This window comes from Oncorhynchus keta, unplaced genomic scaffold, assembly GCF_023373465.1.
Source record: "Oncorhynchus keta strain PuntledgeMale-10-30-2019 unplaced genomic scaffold, Oket_V2 Un_scaffold_17573_pilon_pilon, whole genome shotgun sequence".
NCBI classification, from domain to species: Eukaryota; Metazoa; Chordata; class Actinopteri; order Salmoniformes; family Salmonidae; genus Oncorhynchus; species Oncorhynchus keta.
The window spans coordinates 385,338-413,308 of record NW_026290825.1 but is presented as its reverse complement, the minus strand read 5'-3'; the positions used below and the strand labels follow the sequence as shown (position 1 = coordinate 413,308).

At 40.1% G+C, this 27,971-nt stretch overlaps 1 protein-coding gene and 1 long non-coding RNA gene across 3 annotated transcripts in view; both read left to right on the top strand.

Moving 5' to 3' along the window:
- Positions 1 to 19,547, top strand: part of LOC118381227 (serine protease FAM111A-like) — a 37,218-nt gene extending 17,671 nt beyond the window's left edge. For both annotated transcript variants that reach the window (XM_052514464.1, XM_052514463.1), the window contains 3 exons: positions 1,933 to 2,004; positions 5,369 to 5,440; positions 16,141 to 19,547. In XM_052514464.1, coding sequence (XP_052370424.1) covers positions 1,933 to 2,004; positions 5,369 to 5,440; positions 16,141 to 18,114 — 2,118 coding nt within the window. In that variant the 3' untranslated portion in view covers positions 18,115 to 19,547. The remainder of the gene's footprint in view (positions 1 to 1,932; positions 2,005 to 5,368; positions 5,441 to 16,140) is intronic.
- Positions 19,548 to 26,228: 6,681 nt separating this feature from the next.
- On the top strand, positions 26,229 to 26,654 carry LOC127927784 (uncharacterized). The gene is made up of 3 exons (XR_008129053.1): positions 26,229 to 26,377; positions 26,414 to 26,521; positions 26,558 to 26,654. It is a non-coding gene; the product is annotated as an uncharacterized LOC127927784 (long non-coding RNA).
- The last annotated feature ends 1,317 nt before the right edge of the window (positions 26,655 to 27,971 follow it).

The window sequence follows — 27,971 nt, the reverse complement described above, 5'->3', positions numbered from 1 at the left end:
TTCCAACACTCTACTCAGCAAACTGGATGCAGTCTATCACAGTGCCATCCGTTTTGTCACTAAAGCACCTTATACCACCCACCACTGCGACTTGTATGCTCTAGTCGGCTGGCCCTCACTACATATATTCGTCGCCAGACCCACTGGCTCCAGGTCATCTACAAGTCCATGCTAGGTAAAGCTCCGCCTTATCTCAGTTCACTGGTCACGATGGCAACACCCATCCGTAGCACGCGCTCCAGCAGGTGTATCTCACTGATCATCCCTAAAGCCAACACCTCATTCGGCCGCCTTTCGTTCCAGTACTCTGCTGCCTGTGACTGGAACGAATTGCAAAAATCGCTGAAGTTGGAGACTTTTATCTCCCTCACCAACTTCAAACATCAGCTATCCGAGCAGCTAACCGATCGCTGCAGCTGTACATAGTCTATAGGTAAATAGCTCACCCATTTTCACCTACCTCATTCCCATACTGTTTTTATACTGTTTTTATTTATTTACTTTTCTGCTCTTTTGCACACCAATATCTCTACCTGTACATGACCATCTGATCATTTATCACTCCAGTGTTAATCTGCAAAATTGTATTATTCGCCTACCTCCTCATGCCTTTTGCACACATTGTATATAGACTGCCCATTTTTTCTACTGTGTTATTGACTTGCTAATTGTTTACTCCATGTGTAACTCTGTGTTGTCTGTTCACACTGCTATGCTTTATCTTGGCCAGGTCGCAGTTGCAAATGAGAACTTGTTCTCAACTAGCCTACCTGGTTAAATAAAGGTGAAATAAAAATAAAATAAATAAAAAATAGGCTTGGCTGCCTGAGGCGATTCTCAATTAGAGTCAGGTGCTTCGCGTTGTCTCTGATTGGGAACCGTATTTAGGCAGCCTGACTTTCGCTTTGTATTTTGTGGGTGTTTGTTCCTGTCTTTGTGTAGTAGTCACCAGATAGGCTGTAATTAGTTTCACGTTCCGTTCTGTTGTTTTTGTATTTAGTATTCAGTTATTTCATGTACCGCGTTTTCTTTCATTAAAGTCATGAGTAACCTACACGCTGCGTTTCGGTCCGACTCTCTTCATTCAACAGACGAACGCCGTTACACTAATGATAGCATGGTCAGTATAATGTTTATAAAGATGGAGATAACTGAGCCTAATGATAGCATGGTCAGTATAATGTTTATAAAGATGGAGATAACTGAGCCTAATGATAGCATGGTCAGTATAATGTTTATAAAGATTGAGATAACTGAGCCTGATGATAGCACGGTCAGTATAATGTTTATAAAGATGGAGATAACTGAGCCTAATGATAGCATGGTCAGTATCATGTTTATAAAGATGGAGATAACTGAGCCTAATGATAGCATGGTCAGTATAATGTTTATAAAGATGGAGATAACTGAGCCTAATGATAGCATGGTCAGTATAATGTTTATAAAGATTGAGATAACTGAGCCTGATGATAGCACGGTCAGTATAATGTTTATAAAGATGGAGATAACTGAGCCTAATGATAGCATGGTCAGTATCATGTTTATAAAGATGGAGATAACTGAGCCTAATGATAGCATGGTCAGTATAATGTTTATAAAGATGGAGATAACTGAGCCTAATGATAGCATAAGTCGGGGGCAAAATTCACCCAACTTATTGTCAGTATAATGTTTATAAAGATGGAGATAACTGAGCCTAATGATAGCATGGTCAGTATAATGTTTATAAAGATGGAGATAACTGAGCCTAATGATAGCATGGTCAGTATAATGTTTATAACACATTCATTTGTAATCAACCACGAAGTATTAGTTTAATCAATTTATGTTCTGTTTTCAGTTTTCATAATAAAAGTATGGTATTTCATATTCTGAAAGTCCTGATTGTATTTTCTTTAGAACATTCAAACTCCTGTTATTTTTCTCTTCCAGAGTGATTCATTGTCAGTTCTAATGACTGATGAGTGCAAGAGGAAGAAGATGGCTGAGCCTAATGATAGCATGGTCAGTATAATGTTTATAAAGATGGAGATAACTGAGCCTAATGATAGCATGGTCAGTATAATGTTTATAAAGATGGAGAAAACTGAGCCTAATGATAGCATGGTCAGTATAATGTTTATAAAGATGGAGATAACTGAGCCTAATGATAGCACGGTCAGTATAATGTTTATAAAGATGGAGATAACTGAGCCTAATGATAGCACGGTCAGTATAATGTTTATAAAGACGGAGATAACTGAGCCTGATGATAGCACGGTCAGTATAATGTTTATAAAGATGGAGATAACTGAGCCTAATGATAGCATGGTCAGTATAATGTTTATAAAGATGGAGATAACTGAGCCTAATGATAGCATGGTCAGTATAATGTTTATAAAGATGGAGATAACTGAGCCTAATGATAGCATGGTCAGTATAATGTTTATAAAGATGGAGATAACTGAGCCTAATGATAGCATGGTCAGTATAATGTTTATAAAGATGGAGATAACTGAGCCTAATGATAGCATGGTCAGTATAATGTTTATAAAGATGGAGATAACTGAGCCTAATGATAGCACGGTCAGTATAATTTTTATAAAGATGGAGATAACTGAGCCTAATGATAGCATGGTCAGTATAATGTTTATAAAGATGGAGATAACTGAGCCTCAATGATAGCATGGTCAGTATAATGTTTATAAAGATGGAGATAACTGAGCCTAATGATAGCATGGTCAGTATAATGTTTATAAAGATGGAGATAACTGAGCCTAATGATAGCATGGTCAGTATAATGTTTATAAAGATGGAGATAACTGAGCCTAATGATAGCACGGTCAGTATAATGTTTATAAAGATGGAGATAACTGAGCCTGATGATAGCACGGTCAGTATAATGTTTATAAAGATGGAGATAACTGAGCCTAATGATAGCACGGTCAGTATAATGTTTATAAAGACGGAGATAACTGAGCCTGATGATAGCACAGTCAGTATAATGTTTATAAAGATGGAGATAACTGAGCCTAATGATAGCATGGTCAGTATAATGTTTATAAAGATGGAGATAACTGAGCCTAATGATAGCATGGTCAGTATAATGTTTATAAAGATGGAGATAACTGAGCCTAATGATAGCATAGTCAGTATAATGTTTATAAAGATGGAGATAACTGAGCCTAATGATAGCATAGTCAGTATAATGTTTATAAAGATGGAGATAACTGAGCCTGATGATAGCACGGTCAGTATAATGTTTATAAAGATGGAGATAACTGAGCCTAATGATAGCATAGTCAGTATAATGTTTATAAAGATGGAGATAACTGAGCCTAATGATAGCACGGTCAGTATAATGTTTATAAAGATGGAGATAACTGAGCCTAATGATAGCATGGTCAGTATAATGTTTATAAAGATGGAGATAACTGAGCCTCAATGATAGCATGGTCAGTATAATGTTTATAAAGATGGAGATAACTGAGCCTAATGATAGCACGGTCAGTATAATGTTTATAAAGATGGAGATAACTGAGCCTAATGATAGCACGGTCAGTATAATGTTTATAAAGATGGAGATAACTGAGCCTAATGATAGCACGGTCAGTATAATGTTTATAAAGATGGAGATAACTGAGCCTAATGATAGCAGGGTCAGTATAATGTTTATAACACATTCATTTGTAATCAATGTATTGGTTTAATCAATTTATGTTTTGTTTTCAGTTTTCATAATAATAGTAACAGATAATTTTTTATTAAATGAGATAAATGTATATTTTGTGGATACAATATTCTGCTAAATGTCATATATTATGAAAGCACATGCTATATTGATATGCATGAGCTGGAAACATATACAGAGCTTTCAGAAAGTATTCATACCCCTTGACTTATTCCACATTTTGTTGTATTACAGCCTGAATTCAAAATGGATTAAATTGTTGTTGTTTCTCACCCATATAAACACAGTACCCCATAATGACAAAGCGAAGACAAGTTTTTTGATTTTTTTAAACAAATGGATTGAAAATATAATACTGAACAATCTAATTTACATACTGTAAGTATTCACACCTCTTTGCTATGACACTCCAAATTGAGCTCAGGTGCATCCAATTTCCTTTGATTATCCTTGAGATCACTACAACTTGATTGGAGTCCACCTGTGGCCAATGCAATTGTTTGGACTTCATTAAGAAAGAAAACCCGTTTACTCTTTGGCCTGATGACAACCTGCTTCAGAATGCAAATGACCTTAAACTGGGGCGAAGATTTAGGTTCTAGTAGGACAATGACCCCAAGTATACAGCCAACGCTGTAAGCAACACTGGAATGACTTCAGAACAAGAATGTTAAAGTCATTGAGTGGCCCTGCCACAGCCCAGACTTGAATCCCATTGAAAATTGGTGGAAAGACTTGAAGATTTGCTGTTCACTGCCGTCCCCATCTAACTTAACAGAGCTTGAGCAAATCTGCAAGAAAGAATGGGAGACAATTCCCAAATCCAGATTTGCAAAGCTGATACAGGCATATCCAAGACGACTCAAAGCTGTAATATCCACCAAAGGTGCTTCTACAAAGTATTTACTCAGGGGTGTGAATACTCATATAAGTGAGATTTCTGTATTTCATTTTCAATACATTTGTAAAAATGTCTAAAAACATGTTTTCACTTTGTCATTATGGGGTATTGTGTGTAGATGGTTGAGAAAAAACCATCAAATGAATCCATTTTGAATTCAGGCTGTAACACAACTAAATGTGGAATTAGTCAACAGGTATGAAAATAATACTTTCTGAATGCTCTGTAGCTCTAAAGGATTCCACCATGAGTAGGAAGATGCTACTCTCTAGCAGGAAGTAGAGCCATGCAAATAGTATGTACAGTTGAAGTCGGGGCCAAAATTCACCCAACTTATTGTGGGAAGCTTGTGGAAGGCTACCCAAAACGTTTGACCCAAGTTAAACAATTTGAAGGCAATGCTACCAAATACGAATTGAGTGTGTGTAAACTTCTGACCCACTGGGAATGTGATGAAAGAAATAAAAGCTGAAATAAATGATTCTCTCCACTATTATTCTGACATTTCACAATCTTAAAATAAATTGGTGATACCAACTGATCTAAGGCAGGGAATTTTTTACAAGGATTAAATGTCAGGAATTGTGAAAAACTGAGTTTAAATGTATTTGGCTAAGGTGTATGTAAACTTCCGACTTCAACTGTATGTAGAGTATGTTGAAGGGTTGTCCAGATACTTTTGGCCATGTAGTGTATGCGTATCCATATTATCATGATAAACATGGTATTTCATATTCTGAAAGTCCCGATTGTATTTTCTTTAGAACATTCAAACTCCTGTTATTTTTCTCATCCAGAGATATTCACGGTCAGATCAAATGGCTACAACGATGGAGAACCTGAAGATGACTGAGCCTAATGATAGAATGGTCAGTATAATGTTTATAAAGATGGAGATAACTGAGCCTGATGATAGAATGGTCAGTATAATGTTTATAAAGATGGAGATAACTGAGCCTGATGATAGAATGGTCAGTATAATGTTTATAAAGATGGAGATAACTGAGCCTGATGATAGCATGGTCAGTATAATGTTTATAAAGATGGAGATAACTGAGCCTGATGATAGCATGGTCAGTATAATGTTTATAAAGATGGAGATAACTGAGCCTAATGATAGCATGGTCAGTATAATGTTTATAAAGATGGAGATAACTGAGCCTGATGATAGCATGGTCAGTATAATGTTTATAAAGATGGAGATAACTGAGCCTGATGATAGCATGGTCAGTATAATGTTTATAAAGATGGAGATAACTGAGCCTGATGATAGCATGGTCAGTATAATGTTTATAAAGATGGAGATAACTGAGCCTAATGATAGCATGGTCAGTATCATGTTTATAAAGAAGGAGATAACTGAGCCTAATGATAGCATGGTCAGTATCATGTTTATAAAGAAGGAGATAACTGAGCCTAATGATAGCATGGTCAGTATCATGTTTATAAAGATGGAGATAACTGAGCCTAATGATAGCATGGTCAGTATAATGTTTATAAAGATGGAGATAACTGAGCCTAATGATAGCATGGTCAGTATAATGTTTATAAAGATGGAGATAACTGAGCCTAATGATAGCATGGTCAGTATAATGTTTATAAAGATGGAGATAACTGAGCCTAATGATAGCATGGTCAGTATAATGTTTATAAAGATGGAGATAACTGAGCCTAATGATAGCATAGTCAGTATAATGTTTATAAAGATGGAGATAACTGAGCCTAATGATAGCATAGTCAGTATAATGTTTATAAAGATGGAGATAACTGAGCCTGATGATAGCATGGTCAGTATAATGTTTATAAAGATGGAGATAACTGAGCCTAATGATAGCATAGTCAGTATAATGTTTATAAAGATGGAGATAACTGAGCCTAATGATAGCATAGTCAGTATAATGTTTATAAAGATGGAGATAACTGAGCCTGATGATAGCACGGTCAGTATAATGTTTATAAAGATGGAGATAACTGAGCCTAATGATAGCATAGTCAGTATAATGTTTATAAAGATGGAGATAACTGAGCCTGATGATAGCACGGTCAGTATAATGTTTATAAAGATGGAGATAACTGAGCCTAATGATAGCATGGTCAGTATAATGTTTATAAAGATGGAGATAACTGAGCCTAATGATAGCATGGTCAGTATAATGTTTATAAAGATGGAGATAACTGAGCCTAATGATAGCACGGTCAGTATAATGTTTATAAAGATGGAGATAACTGAGCCTAATGATAGCACGGTCAGTATAATGTTTATAAAGATGGAGATAACTGAGCCTAATGATAGCACGGTCAGTATAATGTTTATAAAGATGGAGATAACTGAGCCTAATGATAGCAGGGTCAGTATAATGTTTATAACACATTCATTTGTAATCAATGTATTGGTTTAATCAATTTATGTTTTGTTTTCAGTTTTCATAATAATAGTAACAGATAATTTTTTATTAAATGAGATAAATGTATATTTTGTGGATACAATATTCTGCTAAATGTCATATATTATGAAAGCACATGCTATATTGATATGCATGAGCTGGAAACATATACAGAGCTTTCAGAAAGTATTCATACCCCTTGACTTATTCCACATTTTGTTGTATTACAGCCTGAATTCAAAATGGATTAAATTGTTGTTGTTTCTCACCCATATAAACACAGTACCCCATAATGACAAAGCGAAGACAAGTTTTTGATTTTTTTTAAACAAATGGATTGAAAATATAATACTGAACAATCTCATTTACATACTGTAAGTATTCACACCTCTTTGCTATGACACTCCAAATTGAGCTCAGGTGCATCCAATTTCCTTTGATTATCCTTGAGATCACTACAACTTGATTGGAGTCCACCTGTGGCCAATGCAATTGTTTGGACTTCATTAAGAAAGAAAACCCGTTTACTCTTTGGCCTGATGACAACCTGCTTCAGAATGCAAATGACCTTAAACTGGGGCGAAGATTTAGGTTCTAGTAGGACAATGACCCCAAGTATACAGCCAACGCTGTAAGCAACACTGGAATGACTTCAGAACAAGAATGTTAAAGTCATTGAGTGGCCCTGCCACAGCCCAGACTTGAATCCCATTGAAAATTGGTGGAAAGACTTGAAGATTTGCTGTTCACTGCCGTCCCCATCTAACTTAACAGAGCTTGAGCAAATCTGCAAGAAAGAATGGGAGACAATTCCCAAATCCAGATTTGCAAAGCTGATACAGGCATATCCAAGACGACTCAAAGCTGTAATATCCACCAAAGGTGCTTCTACAAAGTATTTACTCAGGGGTGTGAATACTCATATAAGTGAGATTTCTGTATTTCATTTTCAATACATTGTTAAAAATGTCTAAAAACATGTTTTCACTTTGTCATTATGGGGTACTGTGTGTAGATGGTTGAGAAAAAAACATCAAATGAATCCATTTTGAATTCAGGCTGTAACACAACTAAATGTGGAATTAGTCAATAGGTATGAATAGAATACTTTCTGAATGCTCTGTAGATCTAAAGGACTCCACCATGAGTAGGAAGATACTACTCTCTAGCAGGAAGTAGAGCCATGCAAATAGTATGTACAGTTGAAGTCGGAAGTTTACCTACACCTTAGCCAAATACATTTAAACTCAGTTATTCACAATTCCTGACATTTAATCCCAATAAAAATTCCCTTTCTTAGATCAGTCAGGATCACCACTTTATTTTAAGAATGTAAAATGTCAGAATAATTGTAGAGTGATTTATTTCAGCTTTTATTTCTTTCATCACATTCCTAGTGGGTCAGACGTTTACATACACTCAATTAGTATTTGGTTGCATTGCCTATAAATTGTTTAACTTGGGTCAAACATTTGGGTAGCCTTCCACAAGCTTCCCACAATAAGTTGGGTGAATTTTGTCCCATTCCTCCTGACAGAGCTGGTGTAACTGAGTTAGGTTTGTAGGCCTCCTTGCTCGCACACGCTTTTTCAGTTCTGCCCACAAATTTTCTATGGGATTGAGGTCAGGGCTTTGTGATGGCCACTCCAATACCTTGACTTTGTTGTCCTTAAGCCATTTTGCCACAACTTTGGAAGTATGCTTGGGGTCATTGTCCATTCCAAAGCCTAGTCCCCCTCAGGAAACTAAAAAGATTTGGCATGGGTCCTGAGATCCTCAAAAGGTTCTACAGCTGCACCATCGAGAGCATCCTGACCGGTTGCATCACTGCCTGGTATGGCAACTGGTCGGCATCTGACCGTAAGGCGCTACAGAGGGTAGTGCGTACGGCCCAGTACATCACTGGGGCTAAGCTGTCTGCCATCCAGGACCTCTACACCAGGCAGTGTCAGAGGAAGGCCCTAAAATTGTCAAAGACCCCAGCCACCCCAGTCATAGACTGTTCTCTCTACTACCGCATGGCAAGCAGTACCGGAGTGCCAAGTCTAGGACAAAAAGGCTTCTCAACAGTTTTCACCCCCAAGCCATAAGACTCCTGAACAGGTAATCAAATGGCTACCAGGACTATTTGCATTGTGTGCCCCCAACCCCTCTTTGTACGCTGCTGCTACTCTGTTCATCATTTATGCATAGTCACTTTAACTATACATTCATGTACATACTACCTCAATTGGGCCGACCAACCAGTGCTTCCGCACATTAGCTAACCGGGCTATCTGCATTGTGTCCCGCCACCCACCACCCCCTCTTTTACACTACTCTCTGTTCATCATATATGCATAGTCACTTTAACCATATCTAGATTTACATACTACCTCAATCAGCCTGACTAACCGGTGTCTGTATGTAGCCTCGTTACTTTTATAGCCTTGCTACTGTATATAGCCTCTCTACTGTATATAGCCTCTACTGTATATAGCCTCTACTGTATATAGCCTCTCTACTGTATATAGCCTCTACTGTATATAGCCTCTACTGTATATAGCCTCTCTACTGTATATAGCCTCTACTGTATATAGCCTCTACTGTATATAGCCTCTCTACTGTATATAGCCTCTACTGTATATAGCCTCTCTACTGTATATAGCCTGTCTTTTTACTGTTGTTTAATTTCTTGTTCACCTAATACCGTCACGGGTGTGCGTACTGGTTGCGAAGTCAGGTGCAGGAGAGCAGAGAGTTGTGAACAAGGGCACACTTTATTGATGCAAACAGCAGACGGACGCAACTGCGTCAAAAACCTCCAGCAAAAATGGCAAAAGTGTAAAGCGCAAAAACAGTCACAAAATCTATAGTTACCAAATAAACATACTTCGTGAAATAAACACGGATCATGGAAAACCAGCCTGGTGTGTCACATAAAACACATAACACGAAACAACTTCACACAAAGACATGGGGGGGGAACAGAGGACTAAATACATGCAGTGTGATTCGGGAATGTAAACCAGGTGTGCAGGGAACAAGACAAAACAAATGGAGACAGTGAGAAAATGGAGCGCCGATGGCTAGAAAGCCGGTGACGTCGACCGCCGAACGCCGCCCGAACAAGGAGAGGAGCCGACTTCGGCGGAAGTCGTGACAAATACCTTTTTTGCACTATTGGTTAGAGCCAACTGAGTCAGGTTTGTAGGCCTCCTTGCTCGCACACGTTTTTTCAGTTCTGCCCACAAATGTTTTATGGGATTGAGGTCAGAGCTTTGTGATGGCCACTCCAATACCTTGACTTTGTTGTCCTTGAGCCATTTTCCCACAACTTTGGAAGTATGCTTGAGGTCATTGTCCACTTGGAAGACCCATTTGCGACCAAGTTTAACTTCCTGACTGATGTCTTGAGATATTGCTTCAATATATCCACATAATTTTCCCTCCTCATGATGCCATCTATTTTGTGAAGTGCACCTGACCCTCCTGCAGCAAAGCACCCCCACAACATGATGCTGCCACCCCCGTGCTTCTTGGTTGGGATGGTGTTCTTCGGCTTGCAAGCCTCTCCCTTTTTCCTCTAAACATAATGATGGTCATTATGGTCAAACAGTTCTATTTTTGTTTCATCAGACCAGAGGACATTTCTCCAAAAAGTTTGATCTTTGTCCCCATTGTCAGGACGTTGCCCTCTTTAGGGTACAGCGAGCACCATCCCCCTCCCTCCGCACCCCCCCCCCCCTCTCTCCAACACCCAGGCTGCTGTTGTCTCAGGTCGTAAATTCCTGGAGGAGATCCTTCCTCATGGCCAGACAATATAGAGAGAGAGTGAGTTTCATAGAGAACAAAGGAATTTCTTCCACAGCACAGAACGTGAGAACTCAATATTCATGTTCTGGAGACACTGTCGGGGAAGAATCCAGCTACGAACTGGTCCATTTGGTACAATTTTGTGAAACTCATGAGAGACAATACAGCCACATTACCATAACCCTGTTTATACCAAAATCTCAGTTATGAGGTTACATCTAATTGTTGTATAAATGAATGAGTAAAGATGAAACTATTTGTGAAATTATGTAATTTGATTTTAGACTGTTTAATGAAGGAAACTACAATTCCCTTTTGAGTTTAACTAAATCAGAGGACCGGCCCATGAGCAGGATCTGGCGTCATGGAACAGCCCCTTTCTGCTCTTCCAAATAAAACCCCCACCTAGGTTTTCTATCTTCAGACCAAGCTTACCTCAATTACGAGAGGGCTACGGGTTTGAGTAGATTGCTGAATCTTTTAACCTTCCCACATGGTTAAACTCTTAGACTATTGATACCGACAGAATAAGAACAAGTCTTTGATAATAATTACTAGTCTGCAGCTAGGAATTTGGTATCATTGAACGCGAAGACCGACAACCGCCGAAACATCTATTCTATAACGACATTGCTGAATGTTACTCTGAACCATTCATCCTTACCACGGCAGAGAGAGAGAGCGAGAGAGGACGGACACTCTCCAACAGAAACAAACTTTTCACCAGCGATCAAGACGACACAAGTGATGCTTGGCATTCAGGCCAAATAGTCTTTAGCGTAAATATATATATTGATTGCAATGGTTCCAGAATGAGTGAGCGTTCATGTGCAAAGGATTAGCATTTCAATTGTTATAATTATCAACTTTGTAGTGTCTCTTATCTTTCGCGCCCTAATCAGTCCCTCTGTCTAACAAGCCGCCATGCCGGTTTAACCCACTAGGGCACATTCCCTTGTAACCATATCTACTTGTTTGTTTGTGCATTTCTGTGATGATTTAGTTAGTTAATAAATAAATGATTTAAGACAATTGATGTATGGATGACTCATAATGAAGACAGGGTTTGTGCAGATGACCAACAATTTAAAACGTTTGGAATGAGACTAACGTGAGGTAAAGAATAAATTATTAATTCGAAGACTAATTGATCAGATATTAAAATATCTGAAAGTTATATTAGGAAAATGTTAACTTTGTAACCTGAATATTTTCCTTGGTGCCCCGGCTTCCTAGTTAATTACAGTTACATGATTAATTCGTTTAATCACGTTATAATAATTACAGAGAATTTTCGATTAAAAAACAAGTCTTCAGTTAAATGATGCCAAAGACACGACACCATGCGCAGTTGCAAACCGTAATCTGGCTTTTTTATGGCGGTTTTGGAGCAGTGGCTTCTTCCTTGCTGCGTGTCCTTTCCAGTTATGTCGATATAGGACTCGTTTTACTGTGGATATAGATACTTTTGTATTTGTTTCCTCCAGCATCTTCACAAGGTCCTTTGTTGTTGTTCTGGGATTGATTTGCACTTTTCGCACCAAAGTACGTTCATCTCTAGGAGACACGTCTCCTTCCTGAGTGGTATAACGGCTGCGTGGTCCCATGGTGTTTATACTTGTGTACTATTGTTTGTACAGATGAACGTGGTACCTTCAGGCGTTTGGAAATTGCTCCCAAGGATGATATACCAGACTTCTGGAGGTCTACAATTTTTTTCTGAGGTCTTGGATGATTTTTTATTTATTTGCCATGATGTCAAGCAAAGAGGCACTGAGTTTGAATGTTGGCCTTGAAATACATCGACAGGTACACCTCCAATTGACTCAAATTATGTCAATAAGCCTATCAGAAGTCAATAAGCCTATCAGAAGCTTCTAAAGCCATGACATAATTTTCAGGAATTTTCCAAGCTGTTTAAAGGCAGTCAACTTAGTGTATGTAAACTTCTGACCCACTGGAATTGTGATACAGTGAATTATAAGTGAATTATAAGTGAAATAATCTGTCTGTAAACAATTGTTGGAAAAATGACTTGTGTCATGCACAAAGTAGATGTCCTAACCGACTTGCCAAAACTATAGTTTGTTAACAATACATTTGTGGAGTGTTTGAAAAACCAGTTTTAATGACTCCAACCTAAGTATGTCAACTTCCAATTTCAACTGTATGAGGGCAATAAAAAATGTGCTATTTGTTGAGTATATTGCTTTTAAGTAATATAAAAATAAAAATAACATTTTTTTTGCCAGTCTACAATATAAATATTATCGATAAATACTATAGATATGAGTTAAAATAAGTGCATTGCAATTTGTTTATTTTTGTGTAGTCATGTATATTCAGTGTCAATGTAAGTCAGGGCATTCGGAAAGTTCAGATCCCTTGACCTTTTCCACATTTTGGTAGGTAACAGCTTTATTCTAAAATGGATTAAATCGTTTTTTTCTTCTCATCGATCTACACACAATACCCCATAATAACAGTGAAAATGTTTTTCAAAATTGTTTCTAATTTATATAAAAAAAGAAAACGGAAATATCACATTTACATAAGTTTTCAGACCCTTTACTCAGTACTTTGTTGAAGCACCTTTGGCAGCGTTTACAGCAACGAGTCTTCTTGGGTATGATGCTACAAGCTTGGCACACCTGTATTTGGGGAGTTTCTCACATTCTTCTCTGCAGATCCTCTCAAGCTCTGTCAGGTTGGATGGGGAGCGTTGCCACATAGCTATTTTCAGGTCTCTCCAGAGATGTTCGATCGGGTTCAAGTCCGGGCTCTGGCAGGGTCACTCAAGGACATTCAGAGACTTGTCAAGTCGCCACTCCTGCGTTGTCTTGGCTGTGTGCTTAGGGTCGTTGTCCTGTTGGAAGGTGAACCTTCGCCCCAGTCTGAGGTCATGTAGGGATGATGCCAGGTTTCCTCCAGAAGTGATGCTTGGCATTCAGGCCAAATAGTCTTTAGGTGCCTTTTGGCAAACTCCAAGCGCCTGATTGGTCAAGTGCTGCAGAGATGGTTGTCCTTCTGGAAGGTTCTCCATCTCCACAGAGGAACTCTAGAGTTCTATCAGAGTGACCATAGGGTTCTTGGTCACCTCCCTAACCAAGGCCCTTCTCCCCCAATTGCTCAGTTTGGCCGGGCTGCCAGCGCTATGAAGAGTCTTGGTGGTTCCAAACTTCTTCCATTTAAGATTGATGGAGGCCACTGTGTTCTTGGGGACCTTCAATGCTGCAGAAATGTTTTGGTTCCCTTCCCCAGATCTGTGCTTCAACACAATTCTGTCTCAATTTTGAGTCTCATACCAAAGGGTCTGAAATTTTTTTATTTATTTTTTTTTATTCCACCTTTATTTAACCAGGTAGGCTAGTTGAGAACAACTGCGACCTGGCCAAGATAAAGCACAGCAGTTCGACACAAACAACAACACAGAGTTACACATGGATTAAACAACAACACAGAGTTACACATGGAGTAAACAACAACACAGAGTTACACATGGAGTAAACAACAACACAGAGTTACACATGGAGTAAACAACAACACAGAGTTACACAGAGTTTACACATGGAGTAAACAACAACACAGAGTTACACATGGAGTAAACAACAACACAGAGTTACACATGGAGTAAACAACAACACAGAGTTACACATGGAGTAAACAACAACACAGAGTTACACATGGAGTAAACAACAACACAGAGTTACACATGGAGTAAACAACAACACAGAGTTACACATGGAGTAAACAACAACACAGAGTTACACATGGAGTAAACAACAACACAGAGTTACACATGGAGTAAACAACAACACAGAGTTACACATGGAGTAAACAACAACACAGAGTAAACACATGGAGTAAACAAACAACACAGAGTTACACATGGAATAAACAAGCGTACAGTCAATAACACAATATAAAAAAATTAAGTCTATATACAGTGTGTGCAAATGGCGTGAGGAGGCAATAAATGGGCCATAGTAGCAAAGTAATTACAATTGAGCAAATAAACACTGGAGTGATAGATGAGCAGATGATGATGTGCAAGTAGAAATACTGGTGTGCAAAAGAGCAGAAAAGTCAATAAAAACAATATGGGGATGAGGTAGATTGGATGGGCTATTTACAGATGGACTATGTACAGCTGCAGCGATCGGTTAGTTGATGTTTAAAGTTAGTGAGGGAAATATAAATCTCTAGCTTCAACGATTTTTGCAATTCGTTCCAGTCATTAGCAGCAGAGAACTGGAAGGAAAGGCGGCCAAAGGAGGTGTTGGCTTTGGGGATGACCAGTGAGATATACCTGCTGGAGCGCGTGCTACGGGTGGGTGTTGTTATGGTGACCAGTGAGCTGAGATAAGCCGGAGCTTTACCTAGCATAGACTTATAGATGACCTGGAGCCAGTGGATTTGGCAACGAATATGTAGCGAGGGCCAGCCGACTAGAGCATACAGGTCGCAGTGGTCGGTGGTATAAGGGGCTTTTTTGACAAAACGGATGGCACTGTGATCGACTGCATCCAGTTTGCTGAGTAGAGTATTGGAAGCTATTTTGTAAATGACATCGCCGAAGTCGAGGATCAGTAGGATAGTCAGTTTTACGAGGGTATGTTTGGCGGTGTGAGTGAAGGAGTCTTTGTTGCGAAATATGGAGATGGAGATGTTTAAATTGAGTCTGGAAGGAGAGTTTACAGTCTAGACAGACACTTAGGTATTTATAGTTGTCCACATATTCTAAGTCAGAACCGTCCAGAGTAGTGATGCTAGTCGGGCGGGCAGGTGCAGGCAGCGAACGGTTGAAAAGCATGCATTTGGTTTTACTAGCGTTTAAGAGCAGTTGGTGGCCACAAAAGTAATGTTGTATGGCATTGAAGCTCGTTTGGAGGTTAGTTAACACAGTGTCCAAAGAAGGGCCAGTTTGGCCATCGCAGCCAGCGCTATGAACAAGGTACTTATGTAAATAAGGTATTTCTGTTGTTTTTTTCTCCACAAATTTGCCCCAAAAAATTCTACGCCTGTTTTTGTTTCATCATTATGGGTTATTGTGTGTAGATTCCTGAGGATCTTTTTTATTTAATCCATTTTAGAATAAGGCTGAAACGTAACAAAATGTGGAAAAAGTCAAGGGGTCTGAATACTTTCAGAAGGCACTGTACGTGTATTCATAATAATGAGGGGCGACAGGGTAGCCTAGTGGTTAGAGCGTTGGACTAGTAACCAGAAGGTTGCAAGTTCAAACCCCCGAGCTGACAAGGTACAAATCTGTCGTTCTGCCCAGGCAGGCAGTTAACCCACTAGGCTGTCATTGAAAATAAGAATTTGTTCTTAACTGACTTGCCTAGGTAAATAAATCAATAATGTAATTTTCATTGATTTCCTCACAGAATGGACATCTTCACAGCTTTTTCTTCAAATTCCTTGATAAAGAAGGCCAGTATGAAGTGAGCTGTAAAAGCCTTGGCAGTGTGTTACAGGCTCTTGAAACAAGTCGCAAATTCTGTGAACTAAAGGAAAATAATGTAATGGAGAAGACAAGACAACAAAAGAAGTCAGTGAAAAGACAAGACCTTGTTATACAAACAGTGAAAGGAAAGAAACCAATAGCAACACACTTCCCTTGTCATCTGATTAAGAAAGGTGAAAAACTCACCATATCAACCGTTTCCAACGATAGTGGAGAGGCCACAACTGAACACACACAGATTTATGCAGAATATAAGCATTATGTCATTTTTTACATTGAATGTAAAGGTGGTAAGAAAACCAAAATCAAGCAACTGCTCAAAAACAAAAAACTAGAACCTTTTAGCCCTCTTTGCATCTACGCCGTCTGTGGAGAGACAGTGGAGGCGGCACTAACAAGAGATGGACGCTTCCATGACGATGTGTTCGTTAAAACTTGCATTCTCTACGAATCGGAATCATATACAACGACGTATGTTGAGATGAATGTACAAGTTGACTGTCTGGATAAACGAACCTTCAAAATTATCCTGGAAGAGAGAAAAGCCACACAGGCTCCAACTGCCCCTCCACAAGATGGCTCTAACCTTCAGAACGAAGATGAGACTAACTCCATACAACTCCCCATGTCTAACACAAGCACTGAAACATCAGCTGCAGGGGAACCCCCCAACAAACAGAAACATCCAGTCACAGTGCCAGATTCTGCTGAGATTTTGAAGATTCTTCGCCACCAGTTTGCTGATTTGGTGAAACAGATGAAGAAGAGGTACAACAAGAATAAATATTCTGGGGTACTGAGTCATTTAAGGGGGGAATTTGGAAAGAGCACCGAGGGGTTCTCTGAAGTCTACACAGTAAAGAAGCTGATGGAACTGAGTGACTCAGTCTGTATGATCACTGTCGACGGGGTCGGGCAAGGCACTGGCTTCCTGCTGTTCGATCATTACATTCTGACAAATGCACATTTGTTTATTAAAGATCAAATCTTGAATGTTGATAGAAATTACCAGATCTTAACCAATGTAACTGCCACATTCAAAAAAGAAAATCCCGATGGTTCAGATGTGACTGTGATTCAGGTGAAACCAAAGGTCATTGACATTCAATGGGGACTTGACACCTGCAGTCGATATGTGGACTTTGCTGTACTAGAGCTTCAGGACGGTAACACCTCCACCGGTCTTCTCTGTAGATCTAGCCCAGATTCAAAGACAGGTAGAGTCTGTCTCATTGGACACCCAGGTGGAGTAGTGAAACAAATGGACCGCACCACCATTATTGAGAGAGAAAGAAGAGGTGAGGCTTTCCAAAGAGAGACTGGGAAAAATGACAGAATAGATATGTTGATCAAAACATCCATAGACGAGAATGAAGATAAGTATGACATGCTCCTGAAAGAAGGCAGCACTGAAGTGACTTATGACACCTGCTTCTTCCATGGAGCTTCTGGCTCCCCAGTCTTTGATGAATCCTGCCAGGTGATAGCCATGCACACTGGAGGGTTTCCCTACATATGTGAAGGAGTGAAGAGTGTGATTGAGTATGCCATCCCTCTCTATACCATACTGGAGAACTTTCTGATCAACATGAAGGACAGAAACAATGTTGAAATACTGGCCACGTTCACCAGAGAAGCCTTGACAGGCTTCCATTTGCGTGATTTCATTTACAATTTTATCAGATACCTGGTAACAGAATGGAAGCCCTCATTCAGTGCAGCTTTGACAGCAGTCTGGGAAACAGTTGAGGAAAATGAGAACCGTCTAATGAAAGAACCTCTTAGAAAATGGATCATTTCAGAAAACGAGGTCCTGGAAAAGATCCACAGTGTAGGAAATGAAGCTTTGAAAGAGTTCATGTTGAAAAACAAACTTATCAAGTTACAAGACTGATGATGATGATGATGATGATTGTGAGCCCATGGATGAGTAATAGGAGATTGTGTTGCAAATACATCCAGTAGTTGTATTGAGAACAACACAACTATGTCCATTTAAGGATAGTCCACCTAAATGACAAAATGACACATTGGTTTCTTTACCTTGTAATGGACAAGGTATGACAGCTTGTTTACCTGGCCACTGTTTTCAAATGCTGATGTATGTCTGTATGTATGTTGCACTAACCTTAGTGTCTTTCAGGCATTTCAGGGTAGATTACCTGATCTCAGACAAAGGTACATGTTTTTTCTCTTGAAGACCAGCTTGCCTCACCACCAGCCCTCTATATATCTACATAACCAGCCCTCTATATATCTACATAACCAGCCCTCTATATATCTACATAACCAGCCCTCTATATATCTACATAACCAGCCCTCTATATATCTACATAACCAGCCCTCTATATATCTACATAACCAGCCCTCTATATATCTACATAACCAGCCCTCTATATATCAACATAACCAGCCCTCTATATATCAACATAACCAGCCCTCTATATATCTACATAACCAGCCCTCTATATATCTACATAACCAGCCCTCTATATATCTACATAACCAGCCCTCTATATATCTACATAACCAGCCCTCTATATATCTACATAACCAGCCCTCTATATATCTACATAACCAGCCCTCTATATATCTACATAACCAGCCCTCTATATATCTACATAACCAGCCCTCTATATATCTACATAACCAGCCCTCTATATATCTACATAACCAGCCCATACAGTCGTGTGGAACTCCGTACAACGTTTGTTATTCTATCATTTGGGCTCCCGAGTGGCACAGCGGTCTAAGACACTGTATCTCAGGGCTCGAGATGTCACTTCAGTACCTGGTTTGAATCCAGGCTGCATGACAATTGGCCCAGCGTCGGGGTAGCCTGTCGTTTTAAATACGATTTTGTTCTTAACTGATTTGCCTAGTTAAATAAAGGTTTTTAAAAACGGCCCTGTGACTTAACTCTACCCACAGTGGCAGTCGGATGTCGGGGCCTGGTTGCAAGGTGGACACACAACACACGTAACACACAACACACGTAACACACAACACAATTAACACACAACACACGTAACACACAACACACAACACACGTAACACACAACACACGTAACACACAACACACGTAACACACACAACACAAGTAACACACACAACACACGTAACACACAACACACAACACACGTAACACACAACACACGTAACACACACAACACAAGTAACACACACAACACACGTAACACACAACACACGTAACACACACAACACACGTAACACACACGTAACACACGTAACACACACAACACACGTAACACACAACACACGTAACACACGTAACACACACAACACACGTAACACACGTAACACACAACACACGTAACACACATAACACACACAACACACGTAACACACAACACACGTAACACACAACACACATAACACACAACACACAACACACGTAACACACACAACACACGTAACACACAACACACGTAACACACACAACACACGTAACACACAACACACGTAACACACACAACACACGTAACACACACAACACACGTAACACACATAACACACACAACACACGTAACACACACAACACACGTAACACACGTAACACACAACACACACGTAACACACAACACACGTAACACACAACACACGTAACACACAACACACGTAACACACACAACACACGTAACACACACAACACACGTAACACACACAACACACGTAACACACGTAACACACAACACACGTAACACACAACACACGTAACACACGTAACACACGTAACACACAACACACGTAACACACAACACACGTAACACACAAACACACGTAACACACAACACACGTAACACACACAACACACGTAACACACAACACACGTAACACACAACACACGTAACACACGTAACACACAACACACGTAACACACGTAACACACAACACACGTAACACACAACACACGTAACACACAACACACGTAACACACAACACACGTAACAACACACGTAACACACAACACACGTAACACACAACACACGTAACACACAACACACGTAACACACAACACACGTAACACACGTAACACACAACACACGTAACACACAACACACGTAACACACACAACACACGTAACACACACAACACACGTAACACACAACACACGTAACACACACAACACACGTAACACACACAACACACGTAACACACGTAACACACAACACACGTAACACACAACACACGTAACACACAACACACGTAACACACAACACACGTAACACACACAACACACGTAACACACACAACACACGTAACACACAACACACGTAACACACAACACACGTAACACACAACACACGTAACACACAACACACGTAACACACGCAACACACGTAACACACACAACACACGTAACACACAACACACGTAACACACAACACACGTAACACACAACACACGTAACACACAACACACGTAACACACAACACACGTAACACACAACACACGTAACACACACAACACACGTAACACACAACACACGTAACACACAACACACGTAACACACACAACACACGTAACACACACAACACACGTAACACACACAGCACACGTAACACACACAGCACACGTAACACACACAACACACGTAACACACACAACACACGTAACACAACACACACACACGTAACACACAACACACGTAACACACACAACACACGTAACACACGTAACACACAACACACGTAACACACAACACACGTAACACACAACACACGTAACACACACAACACACGTAACACACAACACACGTAACACACAACACACGTAACACACAACACACGTAACACACACAACACACATAACACACAACACACATAACACACACAACACACGTAACACACACAACACACGTAACACACAACACACGTAACACACAACACACGTAACACACACAACACACGTAACACACATAACACACACAACACACGTAACACACACACACACACAACACACGTAACACACACAACACACGTAACACACAACACACGTAACACACACAACACACGTAACACACACAACACACGTAACACACAACACACAACACACGTAACACACAACACACGTAACACACAACACACGTAACACACACAACACACGTAACACACACAACACACGTAACACACACAACACACGTAACACACACAACACACGTAACACACACAACACACGTAACACACGTAACACACACAACACACGTAACACACAAACACACGTAACACACAACACACGTAACACACAACACACGTAACACACACAACACACGTAACACACAACACACAACACACAACACACGTACACACGTAACACACACACACACGTAACACACGTACACACACAACACACGTAACACACAAACACACGTAACACACAACACACGTAACACACGTAACACACACAACACACGTAACACACACAACACACGTAACACACAACACACGTAACACACAACACACGTAACACACAACACACGTAACACACAACACACGTAACACACAACACACACGTAACACACAACACACGTAACACACAACACACGTAACACACACAACACACGTAACACACACAACACACGTAACACACACAACACGTAACACACACAACACACGTAACACACACAACACACGTAACACACAACACACACGTAACACACACAACACACGTAACACACACAACACACGTAACACACAACACACGTAACACACAAACACACGTAACACACAACACACGTAACACACAACACACGTAACACACAAACACACGTAACACACAAACACACGTAACACACACAACACACGTAACACACACACACACGTAACACACGTAACACACACACACGTAACACACAACACACGTAACACACAACACACGTAACACACAAACACACGTAACACACACACACACGTAACACACACAACACACGTAACACACAACACACGTAACACACAACACACGTAACACACAACACACAACACACGTAACACACAACACACGTAACACACACAACACACGTAACACACACAACACACGTAACACACGTAACACACGTAACACACGTAACACACAACACACACACGTAACACACAACACACACACACAACACACGTAACACACAACACACACGTAACACACAACACACGTAACACACAACACACGTAACACACGTAACACAACACACGTAACACACAACACACGTAACACACAACACACGTAACACACAAACACACGTAACACACAACACACGTAACACACAACACACGTAACACACAACACACAACACACGTAACACACAACACACGTAACACACAAACACACGTAACACACACACACACGTAACACACACGTAACACACACAACACACGTAACACACAACACACGTAACACACACAACACGTAACACACAACACACGTAACACACACAACACACGTAACACACAACACACAACACACGTAACACACAACACACGTAACACACACACACACACGTAACACACACAACACACGTAACACACGTAACACACGTAACACACAACACACGTAACACACGTAACACACAACACACGTAACACACAACACACGTAACACACAACACACGTAACACACAACACACGGAACACACAACACACGTAACACACACAACACACGTAACACACAACACACGTAACACACACAACACACGTAACACACAACACACGTAACACACGTAACACACAACACACGTAAAACACAACACACGTAACACACAACACACGTAACACACAACACACGTAACACACACAACACACGTAACACACACAACACACGTAACACACAACACACGTAACACACACAACACACGTAACACACAACACACGTAACACACAACACACGTAACACACACAACACACGTAACACACGTAACACACAACACACGTAACACACGTAACACACGTAACACACAACACACGTAACACACAACACACGTAACACACACAACACACGTAACACACAACACACGTAACACACAACACACAACACACGTAACACACAACACACGTAACACACGCAACACACGAAACACACACAACACACGTAACACACAACACACGTAACACACAACACACGTAACACACAACACACGTAACACACAACACATGTAATACACAACACACGTAACACACAACACACGTAACACACACAACACACGTAACACACAACACACGTAACACACACAACACACACAGCACACGTAACACACACAGCACACGTAACACACACAACACACGTAACACACACAACACACGTAACACACACAACACACGTAACACACGTAACACACACAACACACGTAACACACACAACACACGTAACACACGTAACACACATAACACACAACACACGTAACACACAACACACATAACACACAACACACGTAACACACAACACACGTAACACACAACACACGTAACACACACAACACACGTAACACACGTAACACACAACACACACGTAACACACAACACACGTAACACACGTAACACACGTAACACACAACACACGTAACACACACAACACACACAACACACGTAACACACGTAACACACACAACACACGTAACACACGTAACACACATAACACACAACACACGTAACACACAACACACGTAACACACACAACACACGTAACACACGTAACACACAACACACGTAACACACAACACACGTAACACACGTAACACACGTAACACACAACACACGTAACACACAACACACGTAACACACACAACACACGTAACACACAACACACGTAACACACACAACACACGTAACACACAACACACGTAACACACAACACACAACACACGTAACACACAACACACGTAACACACAACACACGTAACACACACAACACACGTAACACACACAACACACGTAACACACAACACACGTAACACACACAACACACGTAACACACAACACACGTAACACACACAACACACGTAACACACAACACACACAACACACGTAACACACAACACACGTAACACACAACACACACAACACACGTAACACACAACACACGTAACACACGTAACACACAACACACGTAACACACAACACACGTAACACACGTAACACACACGTAACACACAACACACGTAACACACAACACACGTAACACACAACACACGTAACACAACAACACACGTAACACACAACACACGTAACACACACAACACACGTAACACACAACACACGTAACACACGTAACACACAACACACGTAAACACAACACACGTAACACACAACACACGTAACACACAACACACGTAACACACAAACACACGTAACACACACAACACACGTAACACACACAACACACGTAACACACACAACACACGTAACACACAACACACATAACACACAACACACGTAACACACACAACACACGTAACACACGTAACACACAACACACGTAACACACAACACACGTAACACACAACACACGTAACACACAACACACGTAACACACAACACACGTAACACACAACACACGTAACACACACAACACACGTAACACACAACACACGTAACACACAACACACGTAACACACGCAACACACGTAACACACACAACACACGTAACACACAACACACGTAACACACAACACACGTAACACACAACACACGTAACACACAACACATGTAATACACAACACACGTAACACACAACACACGTAACACACACAACACACGTAACACACAACACACGTAACACACACAACACACGTAACACACACAACACACGTAACACACACAGCACACGTAACACACACAGCACACGTAACACACACAACACACGTAACACACACAACACACGTAACACACACAACACACGTAACACACAACACACGTAACACACAACACACGTAACACACACAACACACGTAACACACGTAACACACAACACACGTAACACACAACACACGTAACACACAACACACGTAACACACACAACACACGTAACACACAACACACGTAACACACAACACACGTAACACACAACACACGTAACACACAACACACGTAACACACAACACACGTAACACACGTAACACACGTAACACACACAACACACGTAACACACACACCACACGTAACACACAACACACGTAACACACACAACACACGTAACACACAACACACGTAACACACACAACACACGTAACACACGTAACACACACAACACACGTAACACACAACACACGTAACACACAACACACGTAACACACAACACACGTAACACACAACACACACAACACACGTAACACACACAACACACGTAACACACAACACATGTAACACACACAACACACGTAACACACAACACACGTAACACACAACACACACAACACAACTGTCAACATATCATTCATAAAATGTACTATTGTGTTCTACGTTTTTGTTACTGTTGAATTTTGATCGCTTGTCTTTGGTTTCAATTGTCACACATTTTTGTTAAAGATAATAGCTCTACTTTTTCAATGTTGGTTTCAACAATACTTTTGTACTCTTCTGAGAATGTCTTCATCATTTCCTTGTATAACGTGGTAAATTGTTTTTACATTGGGATTCTGTATCATTTTGAAATTATTATAAACTAAACTCATTAAATGAAAAAGATAACATGTATAAAACTAGTGACTAATCAATAAATGTGTTGACAATTACAGCTTTCTTATTGCAAGTGGACCAAACAATGGTGTGTCTGATCACATGACTGACCACACAATGATGTGTCTGATCACATGACTGTGACCAAACAATGATGTGTCTGATCACATGACTGTGTTGACAATTACAGCTTTCTTATTGCTTCTTATTGCAAGTGGACCAAACAATGGTGTGTCTGATCACATGACTGTGACCACACAGGGGTGTGTCGGATCATTTAACCGGCAGAGAACATGGAACCTGGGCTAACACATTACATAATCTATACAGTAGGACCTGGGCTAACACATTACATAATCTATACAGTAGGACCTGGGCTAACACATTACATAATCTATACAGTAGGACCTGGGCTAACACATTACATAATCTATACAGTAGGACCTGGGCTAACACATTACATAATCTATACAGTAGGTCCTGGGCTAACACATTACATAATCTATACAGTAGGACCTGGGCTAACACATTACATAATCTATACAGTAGGACCTGGGCTAACACATTACATAATCTATACAGTAGGACCTGGGCTAACACATTACATAATCTATACAGTAGGTCCTGGGCTAACACATTACATAATCTATACAGTAGGACCTGGGCTAACACATTACATAATCTATACAGTAGGTCCTGGGCTAACACATTACATAACCTATACAGTAGGTCATAACCCAGGTCCTACTGTAAAGGTTAACACATTACATAGCCCAGGTCCTACTGTATAGATTAACACATTACATAGCCCAGGTCCTACTGTATAGATTAACACATTACATAGCCCAGGTCCTACTGTATAGATTAACACATTACATAGCCCAGGTCCTACTGTATAGATTAACACATTACATAACCCAGGACCTACTGTATAGATTAACACATTACATAGCCCAGGACCTACTGTATAGATTAACACATTACATAACCCAGGTCCTACTGTATAGATTAACACATTACATAGCCCAGGTCCTACTGTATAGATTAACACATTACATAGCCCAGGTCCTACTGTATAGATTAACACATTACATAACCCAGGACCTACTGTATAGGTTAACACATTACATAGCCCAGGTCCTACTGTACAGATTAACTCATTACATAACCCAGGTCCTACTGTATAGATTAACACATTACATAGCCCAGGTCCTACTGTATAGATTAACACATTACATAGCCCAGGTCCTACTGTATAGATTAACACATTACATAGCCCAGGTCCTTCTGTATAGATTAACTCATTACATAACCCAGGACCTACTGTATAGGTTAACACATTACATAACCCAGGTCCTACTGTATAGATTAACTCATTACATAACCCAGGACCTACTGTATAGGTTAACACATTACATAGCCCAGGTCCTACTGTATAGATTAACACATTACATAGCCCAGGTCCTACTGTATAGATTAACTCATTACATAGCCCAGGTCCTACTGTATAGATTAACTCATTACATAGCCCAGGTCCTACTGTATAGATTAACACATTACATAGCCCAGGTCCTACTGTATAGATTAACTCATTACATAGCCCAGGTCCTACTGTATAGATTAACTCATTACATAGCCCAGGTCCTACTGTATAGATTAACTCATTACATAGCCCAGGTCCTACTGTATAGATTAACACATTACATAACCCAGGTCCTACTGTATAGATTAACACATTACATAGCCCAGGTCCTACTGTATAGATTAACACATTACATAACCCAGGACCTACTGTATAGGTTAACACATTACATAACCCAGGTCCTACTGTATAGATTAACACATTACATAGCCCAGGTCCTACTGTATAGATTAACACATTACATAACCCAGGTCCTACTGTATAGATTAACACATTACATAACCCAGGACCTACTGTATAGATTAACACATTACATAACCCAGGTCCTACTGTATAGATTAACACATTACATAACCCAGGTCCTACTGTATAGATTAACACATTACATAACCCAGGTCCTACTGTATAGATTAACACATTACATAACCC